Source organism: Mercenaria mercenaria, chromosome 1 (assembly GCF_021730395.1).
Source record: "Mercenaria mercenaria strain notata chromosome 1, MADL_Memer_1, whole genome shotgun sequence".
In the NCBI taxonomy this organism is placed as follows: Eukaryota; Metazoa; Mollusca; class Bivalvia; order Venerida; family Veneridae; genus Mercenaria; species Mercenaria mercenaria.
In genome coordinates this window covers 41,450,079-41,465,546 of record NC_069361.1, presented here as the reverse complement: position 1 = coordinate 41,465,546, position 15,468 = coordinate 41,450,079, and the positions used below count along the sequence as shown (strand labels likewise).

Genomic DNA, 15,468 nt, shown 5'->3' with positions numbered 1-15,468 from the left:
GTTACCAGATTCAGTTGTCTCCTGTATATTGATATGTTCTCCAAGTTTTCATCAGTATAAATTATGTACTTTATGCAAAAGCTTAACAAGTTAATCTACGGCACAAGTTGTGTGCTTTTATTGCCACATCTAAATAGATTTATTTCATATAATTCCGATTTTAGTACTTATCATTATAAGATAAAATCTAAGAGCATTTGATCATTTGTGTCGTCATTAAAGTTTGCGTTATAATATTGAGCTAATTGAGTTAATAACATTATAGTTGTCTTTTGTTGGCTAAATTTTATTCCAGATTGTCCAAAATTCAAAGTGGATTTGCCAAGTTTACCAACATCTACTGTCTGTCATATTGCTGCCTCATGCACTGCAATAGACTGCTGTATCAGTGTTGAATATCTTAAACGTTCTTTACAAGCGTCTTTCGATATTGACTTCTGCAACTTCACAATTCGAGGAAACTTGGAAAAGTCAACGTTTAACTTTAATATAATTGATTATAAATGGGGTATGTTTCCTTTTCTTGTCATTTTAAAACATTTTAAACGGGGTTTTTAAAAGCTTATAAAACATATTTATTCAATTACATTAATACTTAAATTGTTTATTAAATATATTTGCATAGCTTGTGAAATGACGGTGAGTGTATTGTCACTAAAAAGAGTTGTGATTCGTTGGTTTTGAATGACATTGTATCATTATTATTATTGCCATCACATAAAACGTCGGTCTAAATCAATGGTTGTTCACAGCCTTTATTGTTGATTCACTTTAGTGTTTTACAAACCGGAATCCAGGGTCATTCTGTAGCCTTTTTACTTGAAATAAAGTTATGTACTTTTATGTTTACACACGAGCTAGAATTGTATCTTTAGTAGCTCACATTATTAACGCTTATTATGTATAATGTTGTTTGTTTGATGTGGGTATTAATCCATCCGAAAGATGCATTTACAGTACTGAAATCATATTTTTACATCGCAGGAAAACAAGCTGAAGAAACAATATTAGAGCTGATTAAAATCAGGTTGGTACTTAAAATGGTTTTGACAAGAATGTAACCGAGGTACTAACGTCCCCCGCCTAGGGACATTTTTTAACAAAACATATTGCCAGCCAAAACAACACTTTCCTCAATGTATGGGGGCAACACACTAAAATGTCTACCAATCATATTTATATATCATATAATTTGTGAAGAGGTATAGAATTTGAAAATGTCTGAAAATTTATAATTGGTCAATGCTTTCAAAGGTTAATATCCATATATTTTTAAATTTAAAAGAAAAAAGAAATAAATATGTAATGCAATATTTTATCATAATAAAAGGAAGTAATTAATAAACAATCGAAATGCATGCCTTCGGGAGACAACATTTATATCGTACTAAAGAAACTTGTTTTTAAATAAAGGAAATAGCAGTGAAAGTAAATACCAGTGTTGATCAATGAATACCGCTGCACTGTATATCTACCTAATGTATTGCAATCATAATTGTGCTATATTTACCTATATATACAATAAAGTTAAATCTTTTACCTGGGTTTGCATTCTGTTAATAGCTTTTTTATATCTATATATACAAATCATTTTAAGTTAAACATAGTTTCATTTTTTACAGTAGTGGGATAATTGAAGAAATAAAAACATGTATTGTACTTTATCATATCATATCACTTTACCATGACATGAAAAAAATTTTTTATTATCATTGTGTTTGTTTGTGCCAAGAAATTTTAATATCCAACAAGCAAAGTAAAATCATTGCCAAGACTAAAATAACTACAGTAACTATCTTTGACCTTTAAGACAGGGGCCTTTGTTTTGCATTGGACACATTGCCTTGCTATGTGCAACATTTGTGCCACGTGATTTTGAAATCCCTTGATGGATTGTAGAGTTATGGATCGGACAAGAAGCAGGTCATGTTTACCTTTAAACTTCAAATTTGACCTTGACCTCTGAGGAAGGGTCTTGGTCTTGCACGCGACACGTCTTAATATGGGAAACAGTTGTGCCAAGTAATTTCCAAATCGACTGATGAATGGCAAAGTTATTCACCCAACATGAAAATGACTTTGTTAACCCTTGATCTATAAGTATGACGTTATGTTGGAGCTAGTTATTCTGAGTCTTGCGCGCGACACGTTGTCCCATTATTGGTGATATTTTTCAAAAATCCCTTCATAAATTGCAGAGTTATGGACCTGAAACAAATTGTGACAGACGGACGGATGTTCGGACGGACAGAAGGAAATAGCCAATTTCAATGTCCCTAATTTTCTTTGGAAAAAGGTGAGGACAATAAAGGAAGGAAGACGAGTAAGGATTTAGAAATTTTTATTTCAGATGTAGCAAAAGTATATATCGTTGATAAGCTTATGTAGTCTCTTGCGGCTTGATATTGCTATTTAACCAACTGAACCGATCTCACCTTTAGGTACACAATAGACAAGACTGAGAAGAATTTCGTAGTTGATCTCTCTGTGGCTGTATGCATGGATTCAAAAGCACCATGTCAATTTACAACAGATATATTCAAGAATACAATGATTCCGATACCAGTATGCAATCTCGATGCCGGATTTAGTCTAGGAAGTATGTAAATGTTTCGGTTGAGTTGTCCTCGTATACTAAAAACACTATCTTATAATGAATTTAATGTATATTATTTTTACCATGTGTACAGTATTCTTCTGTTGGAACGATTTATTCTCCGCTGTCAATTAAATTGGACTTGAGCATTTGTTTTCCACAATTAATCCTAATGGGAAGGTAAATTTGTTTTCGAACATTAATCATATCTGACTTGTGGATTCGTTTTCCATCAATGTACATAACGGACTGGTGTAACGTGTTGACGATGCTCGTCAACTTACTTTACTTTGTTTCAATATTTGTTCAATCCATTTTGAATCGATATCTGTTTTGAAGTTGAAATTAACTTCATTGTTTATCGAATTTACTTGTTATATGTAATATATTTCAACTTAATCCTTATTTTTCCAGATTTTTCTCTGAATAAATGGCTGAAGGACGTTGGTCATACACTTGATGATAACTTGCCATCGTCAGTTGTTTCATTACTTCTAAGCCAGTTAAACATTGATAAGTTCCAACAAAAGCCTCCATGTGCTGCCACTGACCAAATGTATAGAGATGCAGTGAATGGATGGAAATCAGGTTGCATATTAAGAAAAATAAATATCTAGATAAATATCTACGTGTGATTGAACTGTGTAAGATCGGCCCTATATGTCTTATTAATATAAATGTTTTTAACACGTTTTGTATATACTAGCATTTTGACAAGAACGGGTTTTCTAAGCGCGAAGTTGATAATAACAAGTTGGAGAAATCTGATATAAAGCTCTATGTCTTTCTACCTGTGTATATGTTTACCTAATTATACTAAATCCTGAAAGTGTGTTTGTTGTAAAACGAATGATAATTTAAGCAAAAGTATGAATTACAGTACGGTTTAGGATGTTACATTTATTAGAAATTCTAACTCATTGACTCTTCATTTGTTTATAGAATGCAATGCATCAATCTCGTTACCTAAACTACCGGATGGAATAGTTTGCCATATGACGGACTATTGTACAGGCATAGACTGTTGCATATCTGTTAACATTCTAAGAACCACAATCCATACTAAATTTCTCCTTGATACGTGTAAATATAAACTAACGATGGGAATTGAAAAATTAGAGGAGGATGTACTCCTGCTGGACTATAAATGGGGTTTGTATATTACATCCATAATCACCACTGAGTATATATTTCGTTTTAATAGCAATCTTTTCAGATAATAAAATCCACGTTTGTCAAATCAAAAGACTTATTTTCCCGCCAGTAATAGATATGTAAAGCAATAAAATAAAGAATTTTGTTAATTAACCAAAAATTGCTTAAAATGAAAGTTGCCATGTATGGTCAATACGCTAAATTATTGAGTGTTTTATTAATTATTTTTAAAGCAAAACGTAAACCTTTAAGTTAGCAAATATACAGAAAGTTTATATAAGTGTTTGTACATATTTCTTTAGGCCAGCCGAGTCATTTCACTCTTGGAGGATTCTTTCGCATAGAGTAAGAGTTTTGTTTATCTATGCTCTTTAGAAATGATACCAATACTCTTATGCTTTATGAATTTTTGTAACTTTGTCTGGTACTGGATATTCGTTTATAATATTCAGTGATGTTTTAATTTGAAAGTATTGATGATGTCTATCTGTCCTCCTGTCGCAAAAACATTGATAACTTATGAAGGTTTAGCCTTAAACATACAATTTATGAATACAAACTTTGTTTACATTTGTATGTTGAATGGTTGTTTATTCCAGATATAAACTAGATGACCTACAGAGTGAGAAGAAATTCATTGTTAACGTAAAACTGAAAATCTGTTTTGAACAAGCGGACTGTTTGTTTGAAATGGACATTCTTACAGACGCATATGTTCCTAAGCCACTGTGTGACTGGAACGCTGGACTCACTGTACCAGGTCTGAATTATGTCCATAACATTCCTAGCTTGGGAATAGCTTCTTTTTTTAAAGCCGTGCTCAAATGATATTATTACGCACCATTTATATAATTATGATATTATGCATGTTAATATCACTTTCTCTGTTAATGCATAGGCCAAAAACAGCTATTGTTAAATGACAAAAGACTACTCTCTGGAAAAGATGGATTCAGAGTCAGTCTATTCTTTGGGCAATCTTAATTAACTAATATCATAGATGAGCAATATCATGAAATACAGTTTCTTAATTTTTATGTTTTCTGAAGCAGTATACAAAGTAAAATCTATTCACATTTTACAGACTTTTCTTTGACGAAGTGGATGGACAACCTAGGATATGCTTTTGATGGTGGCAATTTAAAGGAATATATGATTGAAAAATTGTTCGATGCATTAGGGATCGCCAAATATCTCGAAGAGAATGAGTGTAATAGAGATCTTTATCCATTTGCAAATGCCACAAGTGGCTGGACGACAGGTACAGATTACAGCCATTTTAGTAGCATTTATATATTTTACAGCGTCGATCATTATTCGATTGTGCATATTATTAACTTAATTAAGATCAAATTGTAGACTATAAGTAGAATATATATTGGTTAACAGACGTTAATATCCAAATTAAAACTTGAATTTTCTTTTGCTTAAATGACTTTAACTCTCACTCATTTATCTAGTTCACTAATGAAACTTGTTTATGGCAATGCTTTAAAGCAAGCTTAAGATATATACCGGACTGTAAGTATTTACATTTGATATATTTTTAGAATGTCCGAAGCCTATAGAGAGCAGTGTACTTCCAGACTTTATTACATGTCACGTCCCGTCATATTGTACCGGAATTGATTGTTGTGTTCACGTTGGACTGGTCAAGCGTTCATTTAAAGTGTACTTGCACCTTGATGCATGCAACTATATGTTCGCTATTGGCATCGAAAAATTTGGACTTAATGTATCTCTCATTGATTACGACTGGGGCAACACAGAAGAATTTTCAATGTTAGGTGCATTACGTATCAGGTAAGAAGAAGAGATGCTCAAACGATGTTATGGGGGCCTCCGTGGCCGAGTGGTTAAGGTCGCTGACTTGTGGGTTTGAGCCTCACTCGGGGCGTTGAATTCTTCATGTGAGTAAGCCATCTAGCTGGCTTACGGAAGGTCGGTGGTTCTACCCAGGTGCCCGCTCGTGATATAATAATGCACGGAGGGGCACCTGGGGTCTTCCTCCACCATTAAAGCTGGAAAGTCGCCATATGACCTATCATGTGTCTGTGCGACGTTAAATCCAACCAAAAACAAAAAAAAAACAAAGAAAAAAACGATGATATACATCAGCATGATATATCGGTAGAAAAATGTAGAACACTGCTACACTAACACAATATCATAATGCATTTGCAATTGTATAAAAAGAATGATATATACTGACCATGTATATGGTCCAGAAATGATATTCAATTTGATACAGCTAAACTATTTTCATTTCTTTGCTTACTGGCTTACACATGCATATACTATTACTATTGTAGATATTCCATTATGAATCTGGACACAGAAAACCAATATGTCTTAAATTTGAAAATGTCCATTTGTTTGAAATCGGCTGATTGCGAAGAAAATCTCATTCTGTTAGAAGACGCACGGATACCGAAAATTGGTTGTGAATGGAATACATCCCTATCGGGTATTTGCTTTGACTACTAGATAAGTTCAGCATTGCACACTTTAGCATTTGTCCTTATGCATTTGCGTGCAGAAAAGGGAATTTTATTTACGTTATAAATACAATGTTCTGATGGCTTAATTTGGAGAAACATGAAGTAACTTTTAAATTTTTACAAAGATTATACGTGTTCAAATTTCAAAACAAACTAATTTACTTCAAAATGTATAATTGCCTGGAAACAACGTAAATACATATATTATTTTTGTAAGTTATACATTTAATTGTTGATAGTTAGATTTCATAACATTAACCTAATAATCGTTGCAGATTTTAAGCTGGACCAGTATCTAAAAAGTATTGGAAAGCAATTGGAAAACTTTGGAGACAGCTTACCCGGAATCGTTGCTGATAAACTTCTGGAAGAACTTGGCGTTTCAATGTACATGCTCCAGAACCAGTGTAAATCAATAGCTGTAGCTGATAACAATATCAAGAATGGTATGAAAATATATACTACATTCAAGTAATTTCTGAGCTATAGTGTAGACACTGTAAATTCATTTGTAATGACATTAATTTGCAATATATATGAAAGATACTGGTATTTTTCCGTTCGATTTGTCAAGTGCCAGTCATCTTCAATACCATACTTTTAATTTCAGTCATATTTTTGACGACATTTAGATTTTAAATCTAATTTGATTATTGTATGTAATTGTTATAAAATATAAGATAGGTGAAAACTAATATTACAGTTGAAAAGTGTAAACTCTGTAAAAGATATTGGAAAAAAAAACAATTTACCGACGGATAAAAACAATTTTGTACGTTTGCATCGACCACTTTTTTTTCTTCAGAGTGTGGCAAATTAGATATTAACCTAAAAGTGCCTGAAATAATGACATGTTCCATACCAAGCCACTGTACCGCAATCGAGTGTTGCATCAGCATCCCTTTGATAGGTAGATCTCTAAGAATCTCAGTAGATCTGGACGCTTGTGCATATCAGTTGACAGTTAGTGTGGAAAAGTACGCAAAACATATACGACTGTTCGACTACGAATTTGGAACTTGGCAAAAACTCGACATTAAAGGCGTTTTCATAATCGAGTGAGTATTCAACATACAATATTTTGGTAAAAATGGAAACAAACAATTACAATTCCAGAAGGAATATCATTAAAGTACAAGAAACATGATGAATTTAAAAATAATTTTATGGGAACATGTTTTCAGGTACATGATTGATGATTTGAAGTCAAGCAAACAGTTTGTGGTTTCTGTACGAGTACTTGCTTGTTTTGATGGAAGCAAGTGCAGTGTGGATGTACCTATAGTCGACAATCTGTTACTTCCTAAACCATTATGCAACTTCAATGGAACCTTCAAACTCCCTGGTAATATATCTCCATCTAATTCATATTTGTTTGTAATCATTAAAGTTTACATTTCTTATGTCAACGTTTGAGGGAGAGTTATTACTATTTGATATTTTTATGAAAGAACCATTTAAACGCATTTTTGCTATCCGGGCACCGCAGCACGTACCTTTTGTAACTGTAAGTAATGTAAGTATTTATAGAGTCTAATGAAATTGTTTCGATAATGACAAGTTTACATACTGTGAAATCATAAATAATCGTGGGGGACTAACTTTCGTGGATTTCGTGGTTGAGTCAATCCACGAAATTTAATCCCAACGAACAAGTAAAATTCCCATTCATTTTATGTTTAAAAGTTGAATCCACGAATTGATATCCCCACGAAATTGCCGTTATGAGCAGAACCACGAAATTTCATGCCCACGAAATTAAATGATTTTACAGTACTTTTAATATATGAGAATATTGAGAAATTTGGAAATCAACAGTTACATATGTATGAGAAAACAAAACCTTACGTTGTTTTCTGTCTTATGTCAATCATTAAAAGCCAGTAGTTAATAAAACACTCGTGAATGGCATATATAGTCAAGTTTGGGCCGAAATTTGCTTTTGCAATGTAAATGAAGTTTTTCTTTTCAGCTGAGTATTTTTAAACTTCAGAATATACTAAAAGTAATTAAGGAAAGATTTAAACATATATAACTAATACAATTATACAAAATACTCTACCTTTGGAATGGCCCCTTAATTAGCCATATATCAACATATTTTGAATTAAGCTCGATTCAAATCATGGTATTTTAAATTTAGTAATTAATATGTTTACCGTTATGAAACCTATTCTTAGTAATTGATTAAATGTCATAATATGAACCTACTGATTAAACTGACTTGTTTCAATTTATATTTTCTTAGACTTTTCTATCAACAAATGGATCAAAGATAATGCAAACAAAGTGACTAATGACCTTACGGATATACTAAGATCGAAGTTATTCGAAGAACTGGGTATAACATCGTATTTACTGAAAGATGAATGCAAGGCCGGAGACTCCCTCCATACTGGTTGGACATCAGGTAAAACTAAAAGTGACATGATCTTACAGATCCTGATAACTTCCTTTTCTGCAATTAAACATATAGGTTTGCAATTTAACCCTTGTGATTCGCAAATACGTTTATTAAATCTCTATGAATGTATGACATAAAAAACTGCATTTAAACCACTATTACATATTAATGAAAATTAATGTAAATCTATGTTCATTGTTTTGCCCAGAATGTCCTCTGAATGGATCGCTCCCTGCACTACCAGATAATATAAATTGTCATCTGGTAAAACATTGTACCGGTTTCTCATGTTGTGTGAACGTCCCGTTCCTGAAGAGATCATTTTCGTTACATCTGGATATGGATAGCTGCAACTATGCGCTTACAGCTGGCATTGAGAAACTGGAAGCCAACAAGTCACTGATTAACTACGAGTTTGGTATATATTTTATTCACACGTGTTCTAAATTGTCATAAAAGTCTAAATGTAAATTGTAATATATAAGACAATAACTTTTTATACAAAGTCCTTATAATATTGTACGATTTTAAAGATACCTTGATATTACTTTGCCATGTTATATTTTATTCCACCTGTACATGTTGCAATTATCTATTTATTAATAAATTTAGGTCTTTTCCATATATGTACACACTATATGTAAAGACGTCCACTTTTGTCAAGATTTATCATTTATCTTTCTGCAGGCAAGAAGACTATGATTGATCTCTTTGGTATAATTCAGCTCAGGTTTGTACCATATCCCTGTAATAGGCGTTTAGTTAAACTGACCTAATAGAATGATTTCAAAACATTTCATACTATCAGATGGATGAATTACGCATTGTATGTAGTCAAAGATCCATCCTTCATAAATTTACAAATTCCAAACGCAGTGTTTAAATTTCTGTCTAAATGTATAGATACAGCCATATTTGTTCTGAACATTTGCTCTCATACGGATAATATATATATCAAGATATATTTTGCAAATTAATAGACAACAGCCATTTTCATTATTTCAGCATTGAGTTCTGCTTCTTTTTACTGCTTACATTTGTGGAATGTTGTTTACTATTTACGATTGTTTTGTATTTGCGAGTCCGCGTTTTGCGAACGTCGGCGAAAATAGATAAAATTTATTGTCAATCTTTAAAGCATTTTATGTCGTATACATAATAAGAAAAATTTGTATATATCGCTTAAACATGGACCAATTAGCATATTATAAAAGGTATATCTGATATCCTTTTTAAGCTACACTATTGTTGATGACAAGGACTCATCAGTCTTCGAACTCTCAGCGGAAGTTGGTATATGCTTGGATGCAAGCCTTCCTTGCAACCCTGTTATACCATTTCTGGAAAAAGTGGTTATACCGAAACCACTGTGTAACTGGGACATGGGATTCAAACTTCCAGGTAAATATACTGAAGTGTTTTGGTAGTCGATTGTTCAATGGATTCTCACATTTTACTACAATGTACAGTGCGTAAGCAGTAAATATGACAATATATATAGTAATACCGCTTTTTGTTATTGGAAATGACTGTTTTATTAATAAACCTCCACTTTGCAGATCAATAACACACACATATTACTTTTGACAAAAAGGTGAAAAAGAATGAAGAACAAATCAAGCATAAGGAGAAATTTCAACCATTAAATGCCAGAAGTTCTTTGGACAAAAAACGTAAATCAAATGAAGGAAGAGTAAAATCCTATAACGATATGGATAGCTTTGTACACTATGTATATAATCTAGTGCAAATGAAACTTTTGTCATAACCGAGTGAATGTATATATAAATTCATACGGTTTTATAAGTGGTACATATCTGTGTCACGGTTATATTTACCTTTAATTTCAGAATCATTTCGGATATTGTAAGAAATCGCTTAAATTATAAGTTACAAAGTTCTTGTCTTAAATTAACATTAATGATTATTTAAGTTGACATCTTACTTTAGATACTGCTTTGTGATGCCGACTTCTGATTATACTTGAAAACGATACACTTGTGAAACGGTCGAGTTTGTATAAGCATTTTTCTCTCACGTACATGTATTATATCACAATGACCACTGTCTTGTAAAGAATATCCGTTTCTCAAAGAAGGGATGTCTGAAAATTAACTGACATATCCACGGGTGGTAAACGCGCAATCCAATTCCCACGCTAAAATACGCTAAAAATGGGTTGCGCGACTTCCGGTGCCGGTGTTGCGCATCAATATATACAAAATCGAGGTAGGTGGGTTTTTGTTTTTGTAAATAATGACACATTTACGAGTGCTTTCGAAAAAAAGCAAAATGCTATTCGACACAAAAATGAATAAAGGTCATATGTGTGAAATACCAACTTATTAATTTAAGAATCGGCTCTGTTATCACGAAAACTCTGCTGGCTCGAGCTGTCAAAAAAGCATGGAATCATGAAAAATGCGAATTTTCTAACTCTTGTGCCTTCTTTCTGGAAATGTGACGCTTCTAATGATCAAACGCGTGTAAAACAGTCATGAATATTACATACACTTGAATGCAATATTGCTTTTGGGGGAAAGATTGGCAAAATATAATCGGGAATGGGGTTGCGCCCCGGGAATGGAGTTGCGCGTATACATTATGATGTATGCGAGCAACTCCATTCCCGGTGCGCAACCCCATTCCCGATGATTTTTTTGTCAATTATGTCCCCGTAAACAGGATTTAAAGCAAATAATTTTGATATTCGTTAGTTTATAACAGTTGAGTTATCACAAAAAGCATCAGATGTCCTCAGATTAGGCATATGAGGTCAGAAACTTTCATTTTTTTTATTTCATACTTTTTTTCACGCTTCGTGTCGCCTGAATTTTTGTGATAATAGAGCCGAATCATAAATTACAAACCAGATATTTTACACATATGATGTATTCTCATATTTGTGTCGAATAGCATTTTGCTTTTTTCGAGAAAATTTATTCTTGTCTCATACTAAGCAAAATCATAACTTCACATGCCTAAATTTCGTCTTTTTTACGCGCAACACCAGCACCGGACGTTGCGCAACCCATTTTAAGTGTATTTCCGGGGGGAATTGGATTGCGCGTTTACCACCCGTGATATCTTACTGGCATTGAGGACAAAGTGGACATTATGTTTCCAGTGTTAACGTATGGATTACAATACATAGATCAAAAGCTGTACTCTAAATTGTAATGTCAATTTTGACAGATTTTGTTGGATGTGTGCCATGCACAATGAAAAAAAAAAATGTTTTTAACCTAAAATTAAACATTTTCAGATTTTACGATTGATGAATGGCTCAAACATCATGGACTCACAACTTCTTCTCTCAAAGGCACACTTCTTGCAAAGCTTTTAGATACGCTTGGATTATCCCATTTCCTTACTGCTGACGGATGTAGTCTTTCTGCAATTCCATACAAAGACAGTGTCGATGGCTGGATCAAAGGTATAGTTAAATATATTTGCACCTCACTGACTACTCTAACCTAAGCTTAAAGGTACAAAAACTAATGCTAAATACAGCAGTAACATCTGTTCATGAATCTGACAAAGATGATTTTTTTAACTGTTGTGTAACCTCTAGATGAGCTAGGATTTTAAGATAATAATCAATACAAATATATAGATTTTAACATAAGCAAGAATTCAATTATCCTTCATATACTTGAAATTTCTAAAACAAAAGTCAATGGATTTTAGAAAATCCGTTTCAGGCTAAAATAATTTGTATCATTCTGTATTGCGCATTTAGCTATGGAGGTTATAAGTAGGACCTAGCTCTATACACGTACAGCTGTTTAGTACGTTTGTATTTTTCTATTAGTAGTTATATAGTAAGCCTCAGAGTAGAGTATATTTGCGTGTATACAGAAAGCATGAAAAAGTATTTGAAAGTAAAGATCATCACCGGGGCATTGGAAATATATGGATATTTCATCTGTACTTCTTTTTATTATCTGTTCATATACAGTATGTTTCTTTTGATTTCATTTTTGTTGTGCGCTTGTATGTTCAGTCTGTGTTTAAAATAATAGAGAAGTTCACTGAAATGGAATTAAAAATGTATTTTAACACTTGTTTAGAACGAAACGATATGACATAAAAAAAAACAACTTTTATATTTGTTCTTAAAGACAAAGTTTTAATCTGTAGTTAAGGAAGACCAATTAGTAAATATGTTTTGATTCCATTTAAACTTTGAAATGGAAGCAACAAAAGTTAAAAACATCCACTTGTGATCATACACAGGCATCATGCAGACGACGCAAGCTGCGCGTGCGCTTTACCATCTCCAATCTACACGCTGCGCATGCGTATAATGCAAAAAAACTCGTCTCCCGCTTTCGCACGCTTACACGGTTTAAAACTAATTTGATTGGTTGCACGATTAACTAAGCGTGTAACGTGAAACGTTTATGAATGGTGCCACGCAAGGGTTTAATCGTGTGCACGGGGAACCAACACGCGGGCGCCACTGTATGAGATAAATATAGCTCAAGTGGTGCAACGGGTCCTACTTGTCATATAATTTGACATTCTGTTGTCACAATATCATCTTTGAAGTTTACTTGTTAATCAAAGCTGAAGGTAAAAAATGAAAGATGTATTATTGAACCTCCATTACTGGAAAAGTTCCCTTGGTTCTAAAGCCATACACACAGAAAACTGCGTCAGCTCCATAATGATACGTTTTAACTCACTACGGCTCTATAGCGATCATTACTTTAATTTCATTGTGTAATGTGATTATAATTCTATAAGCGTCTGAGAAGAAAATCATTCAAGCCCCCCGCACTCCCCGCACGCCCCCCCCCCCCCCCCCCCCCGGCGTTTTACTAACGTTTGAACATTGTAATTTAGTAAGAAAATCCGGTTCGATAGTGTAACTTGTTAGTGTAACACTAAAACAAATACTTTGGTTGACGTTTAACTTTATACACGCACTTATTGAATGACTTTTTCGGACCGTTGGGCAATATTTTTCACTATATACCGCCCAACGATCTATAAAGTTTCTCATTGCATGAGGTCAGATGTAAATTTCATTAAAACGTTTCTTTAAGTTACGACTTAAGTACAGGAAAATAAACTGTTTGAATTTAGACAATTCAATAGCATAAACTATGGGCCGACGACATAAATAAGGTGACGTGTTATAAGATTCATCCTTACACGTGAATGAAAAGGGTCCCCTTAAAAAAAGATACGTATAGTCAAAATATAGATGGTCAGATTTTTACATGCTTTATCGCAGAATTTTTCATTCAACAATTACATTCCTTTTCCCAAATACATGACTACGAGTTTAATTACAAAAATGAGTGATTATAAGTCATACATTATGCGTTAATTTCATTAGATTTATTCGATTTAACTGCATGAAGATAGTTTTAAACACCTAAAACGTATCTGAACTTTTTTACTACAATTTCAACTTTTTTACTAAAATATTTTACAATATACCGTAGAGATATTGTCCGAAGCTATTCGAGTCAATAATGTACTGATTAAGATACAAATGTACTGTTATCCTAATTAGATAAAACACAAACAAAGACGTCAAAGGCGGTATCGCACTTTGATCTTCTGATTGACATGATGATATATCGTGTCATACAGTATCCATTAGTTGTTTTGCGTCTACCTGGTATTTAGCATTTGCGCATGTGTGATTATGCATTATACTTAGTGACTGATGCCAGTGTAAATAACTTTTGTTTCTTTTATATAACGGTATTTTAGAGACATTTGTTATGATACTGCAATTGTAACTTTTTTGTATCTGTTCGTTTTAAAATAAAATTAACACCACTTTTAAACAGTACAACATGCATCTTGCATTCAATATTATTAGATTATTTAACATTGTTCTGTACAATACGGAGACATATTTGGACGAGTACCCAGCTGAGAAAACCATATTGGACGAGCCGCTAGGCGAGTTCAATATAGTTTTCTCAGCTGGGTACGAGTCCAAATATATCTCGTATTGTACAGTACAATGTTAAATAACCTTTTTATTCTATATCTATTTTATCTTACTATATTAATAGTTTAAATTAAAAAAATTCACTGAATATTGTATTCCTGCCTTTTCTAGTTTTTCCCAGCTTAGTATGAGTGCAAATATATATTATACAGAACAATGTTTGACCTTAAATAACCTTTTTATTATATATTTATTTCACTTCATACGTAATATACGTAATTCATTGAATGTGTTTTTTTTTCTACGTATCATCATGAAAAAAGGTATATGGTGCAACATCCCTACAACAGCCATTTGGCGATTTGGGTGGTAATAATACTTGGCTGAGATATTATGCCCACCGACCATGTCAGCAAGTTTCGTGAAGATCGGATGAAAACTGTTCGACTTTTAAGAGCGGACAAGGCTAAGTTCCCTGTTTTTCGAGTAATTCAAGGACTATTATAATCAAAGAGTGCGTGGTACAATTTTGCTAGTTATCGAAATTGGCCGAGATGTATTGCCCACAAACATTGTCAGCAAGTCTGGTGAAGTTTCCAGCGAAAACTGAGTTATAGAGCAGACATGTTTTGGATGCTGACCACCGTCCGTTGCCATTCATAATCTTCTCCATTTTGTTTCTTAACCCTTAAATATAAATTGCTGAGGTAGCTATTCAGACAGTCATGGCTGATACCAATTTCTAGGTTTCGTCCGGAACGGCTTCTTTTAGCGACTTTTCAAATATTCCAACATCTGATGATCCTTTTTACTGTTTGCTGTATTTAAGTTTTTGATTATTAACAAACGTTTTAATATCTTAATCAGATAGCATTGTTATCCCTTGAATCAT

The 15,468-nt window shown here is 33.1% G+C and overlaps 1 protein-coding gene across 1 annotated transcript in view; it reads left to right on the top strand.

Moving 5' to 3' along the window:
• The window catches only part of LOC128556733 (uncharacterized), a 52,681-nt gene extending 38,379 nt beyond the window's left edge, over positions 1–14,302 (top strand). Inside the window, exons 47-65 of the mRNA XM_053542411.1 lie at positions 296–508; positions 985–1,027; positions 2,442–2,599; positions 3,011–3,184; positions 3,539–3,748; positions 4,054–4,096; positions 4,351–4,511; positions 4,836–5,012; positions 5,302–5,554; positions 6,064–6,218; positions 6,528–6,698; positions 7,058–7,310; positions 7,437–7,597; positions 8,501–8,662; positions 8,865–9,074; positions 9,344–9,386; positions 9,894–10,057; positions 11,922–12,092; positions 14,187–14,302. Coding sequence (XP_053398386.1) covers positions 296–508; positions 985–1,027; positions 2,442–2,599; positions 3,011–3,184; positions 3,539–3,748; positions 4,054–4,096; positions 4,351–4,511; positions 4,836–5,012; positions 5,302–5,554; positions 6,064–6,218; positions 6,528–6,698; positions 7,058–7,310; positions 7,437–7,597; positions 8,501–8,662; positions 8,865–9,074; positions 9,344–9,386; positions 9,894–10,057; positions 11,922–12,092; positions 14,187–14,302 — 3,038 coding nt within the window. The remainder of the gene's footprint in view (positions 1–295; positions 509–984; positions 1,028–2,441; positions 2,600–3,010; positions 3,185–3,538; positions 3,749–4,053; positions 4,097–4,350; positions 4,512–4,835; positions 5,013–5,301; positions 5,555–6,063; positions 6,219–6,527; positions 6,699–7,057; positions 7,311–7,436; positions 7,598–8,500; positions 8,663–8,864; positions 9,075–9,343; positions 9,387–9,893; positions 10,058–11,921; positions 12,093–14,186) is intronic.
• Positions 14,303–15,468: the final 1,166 nt, after the last annotated feature.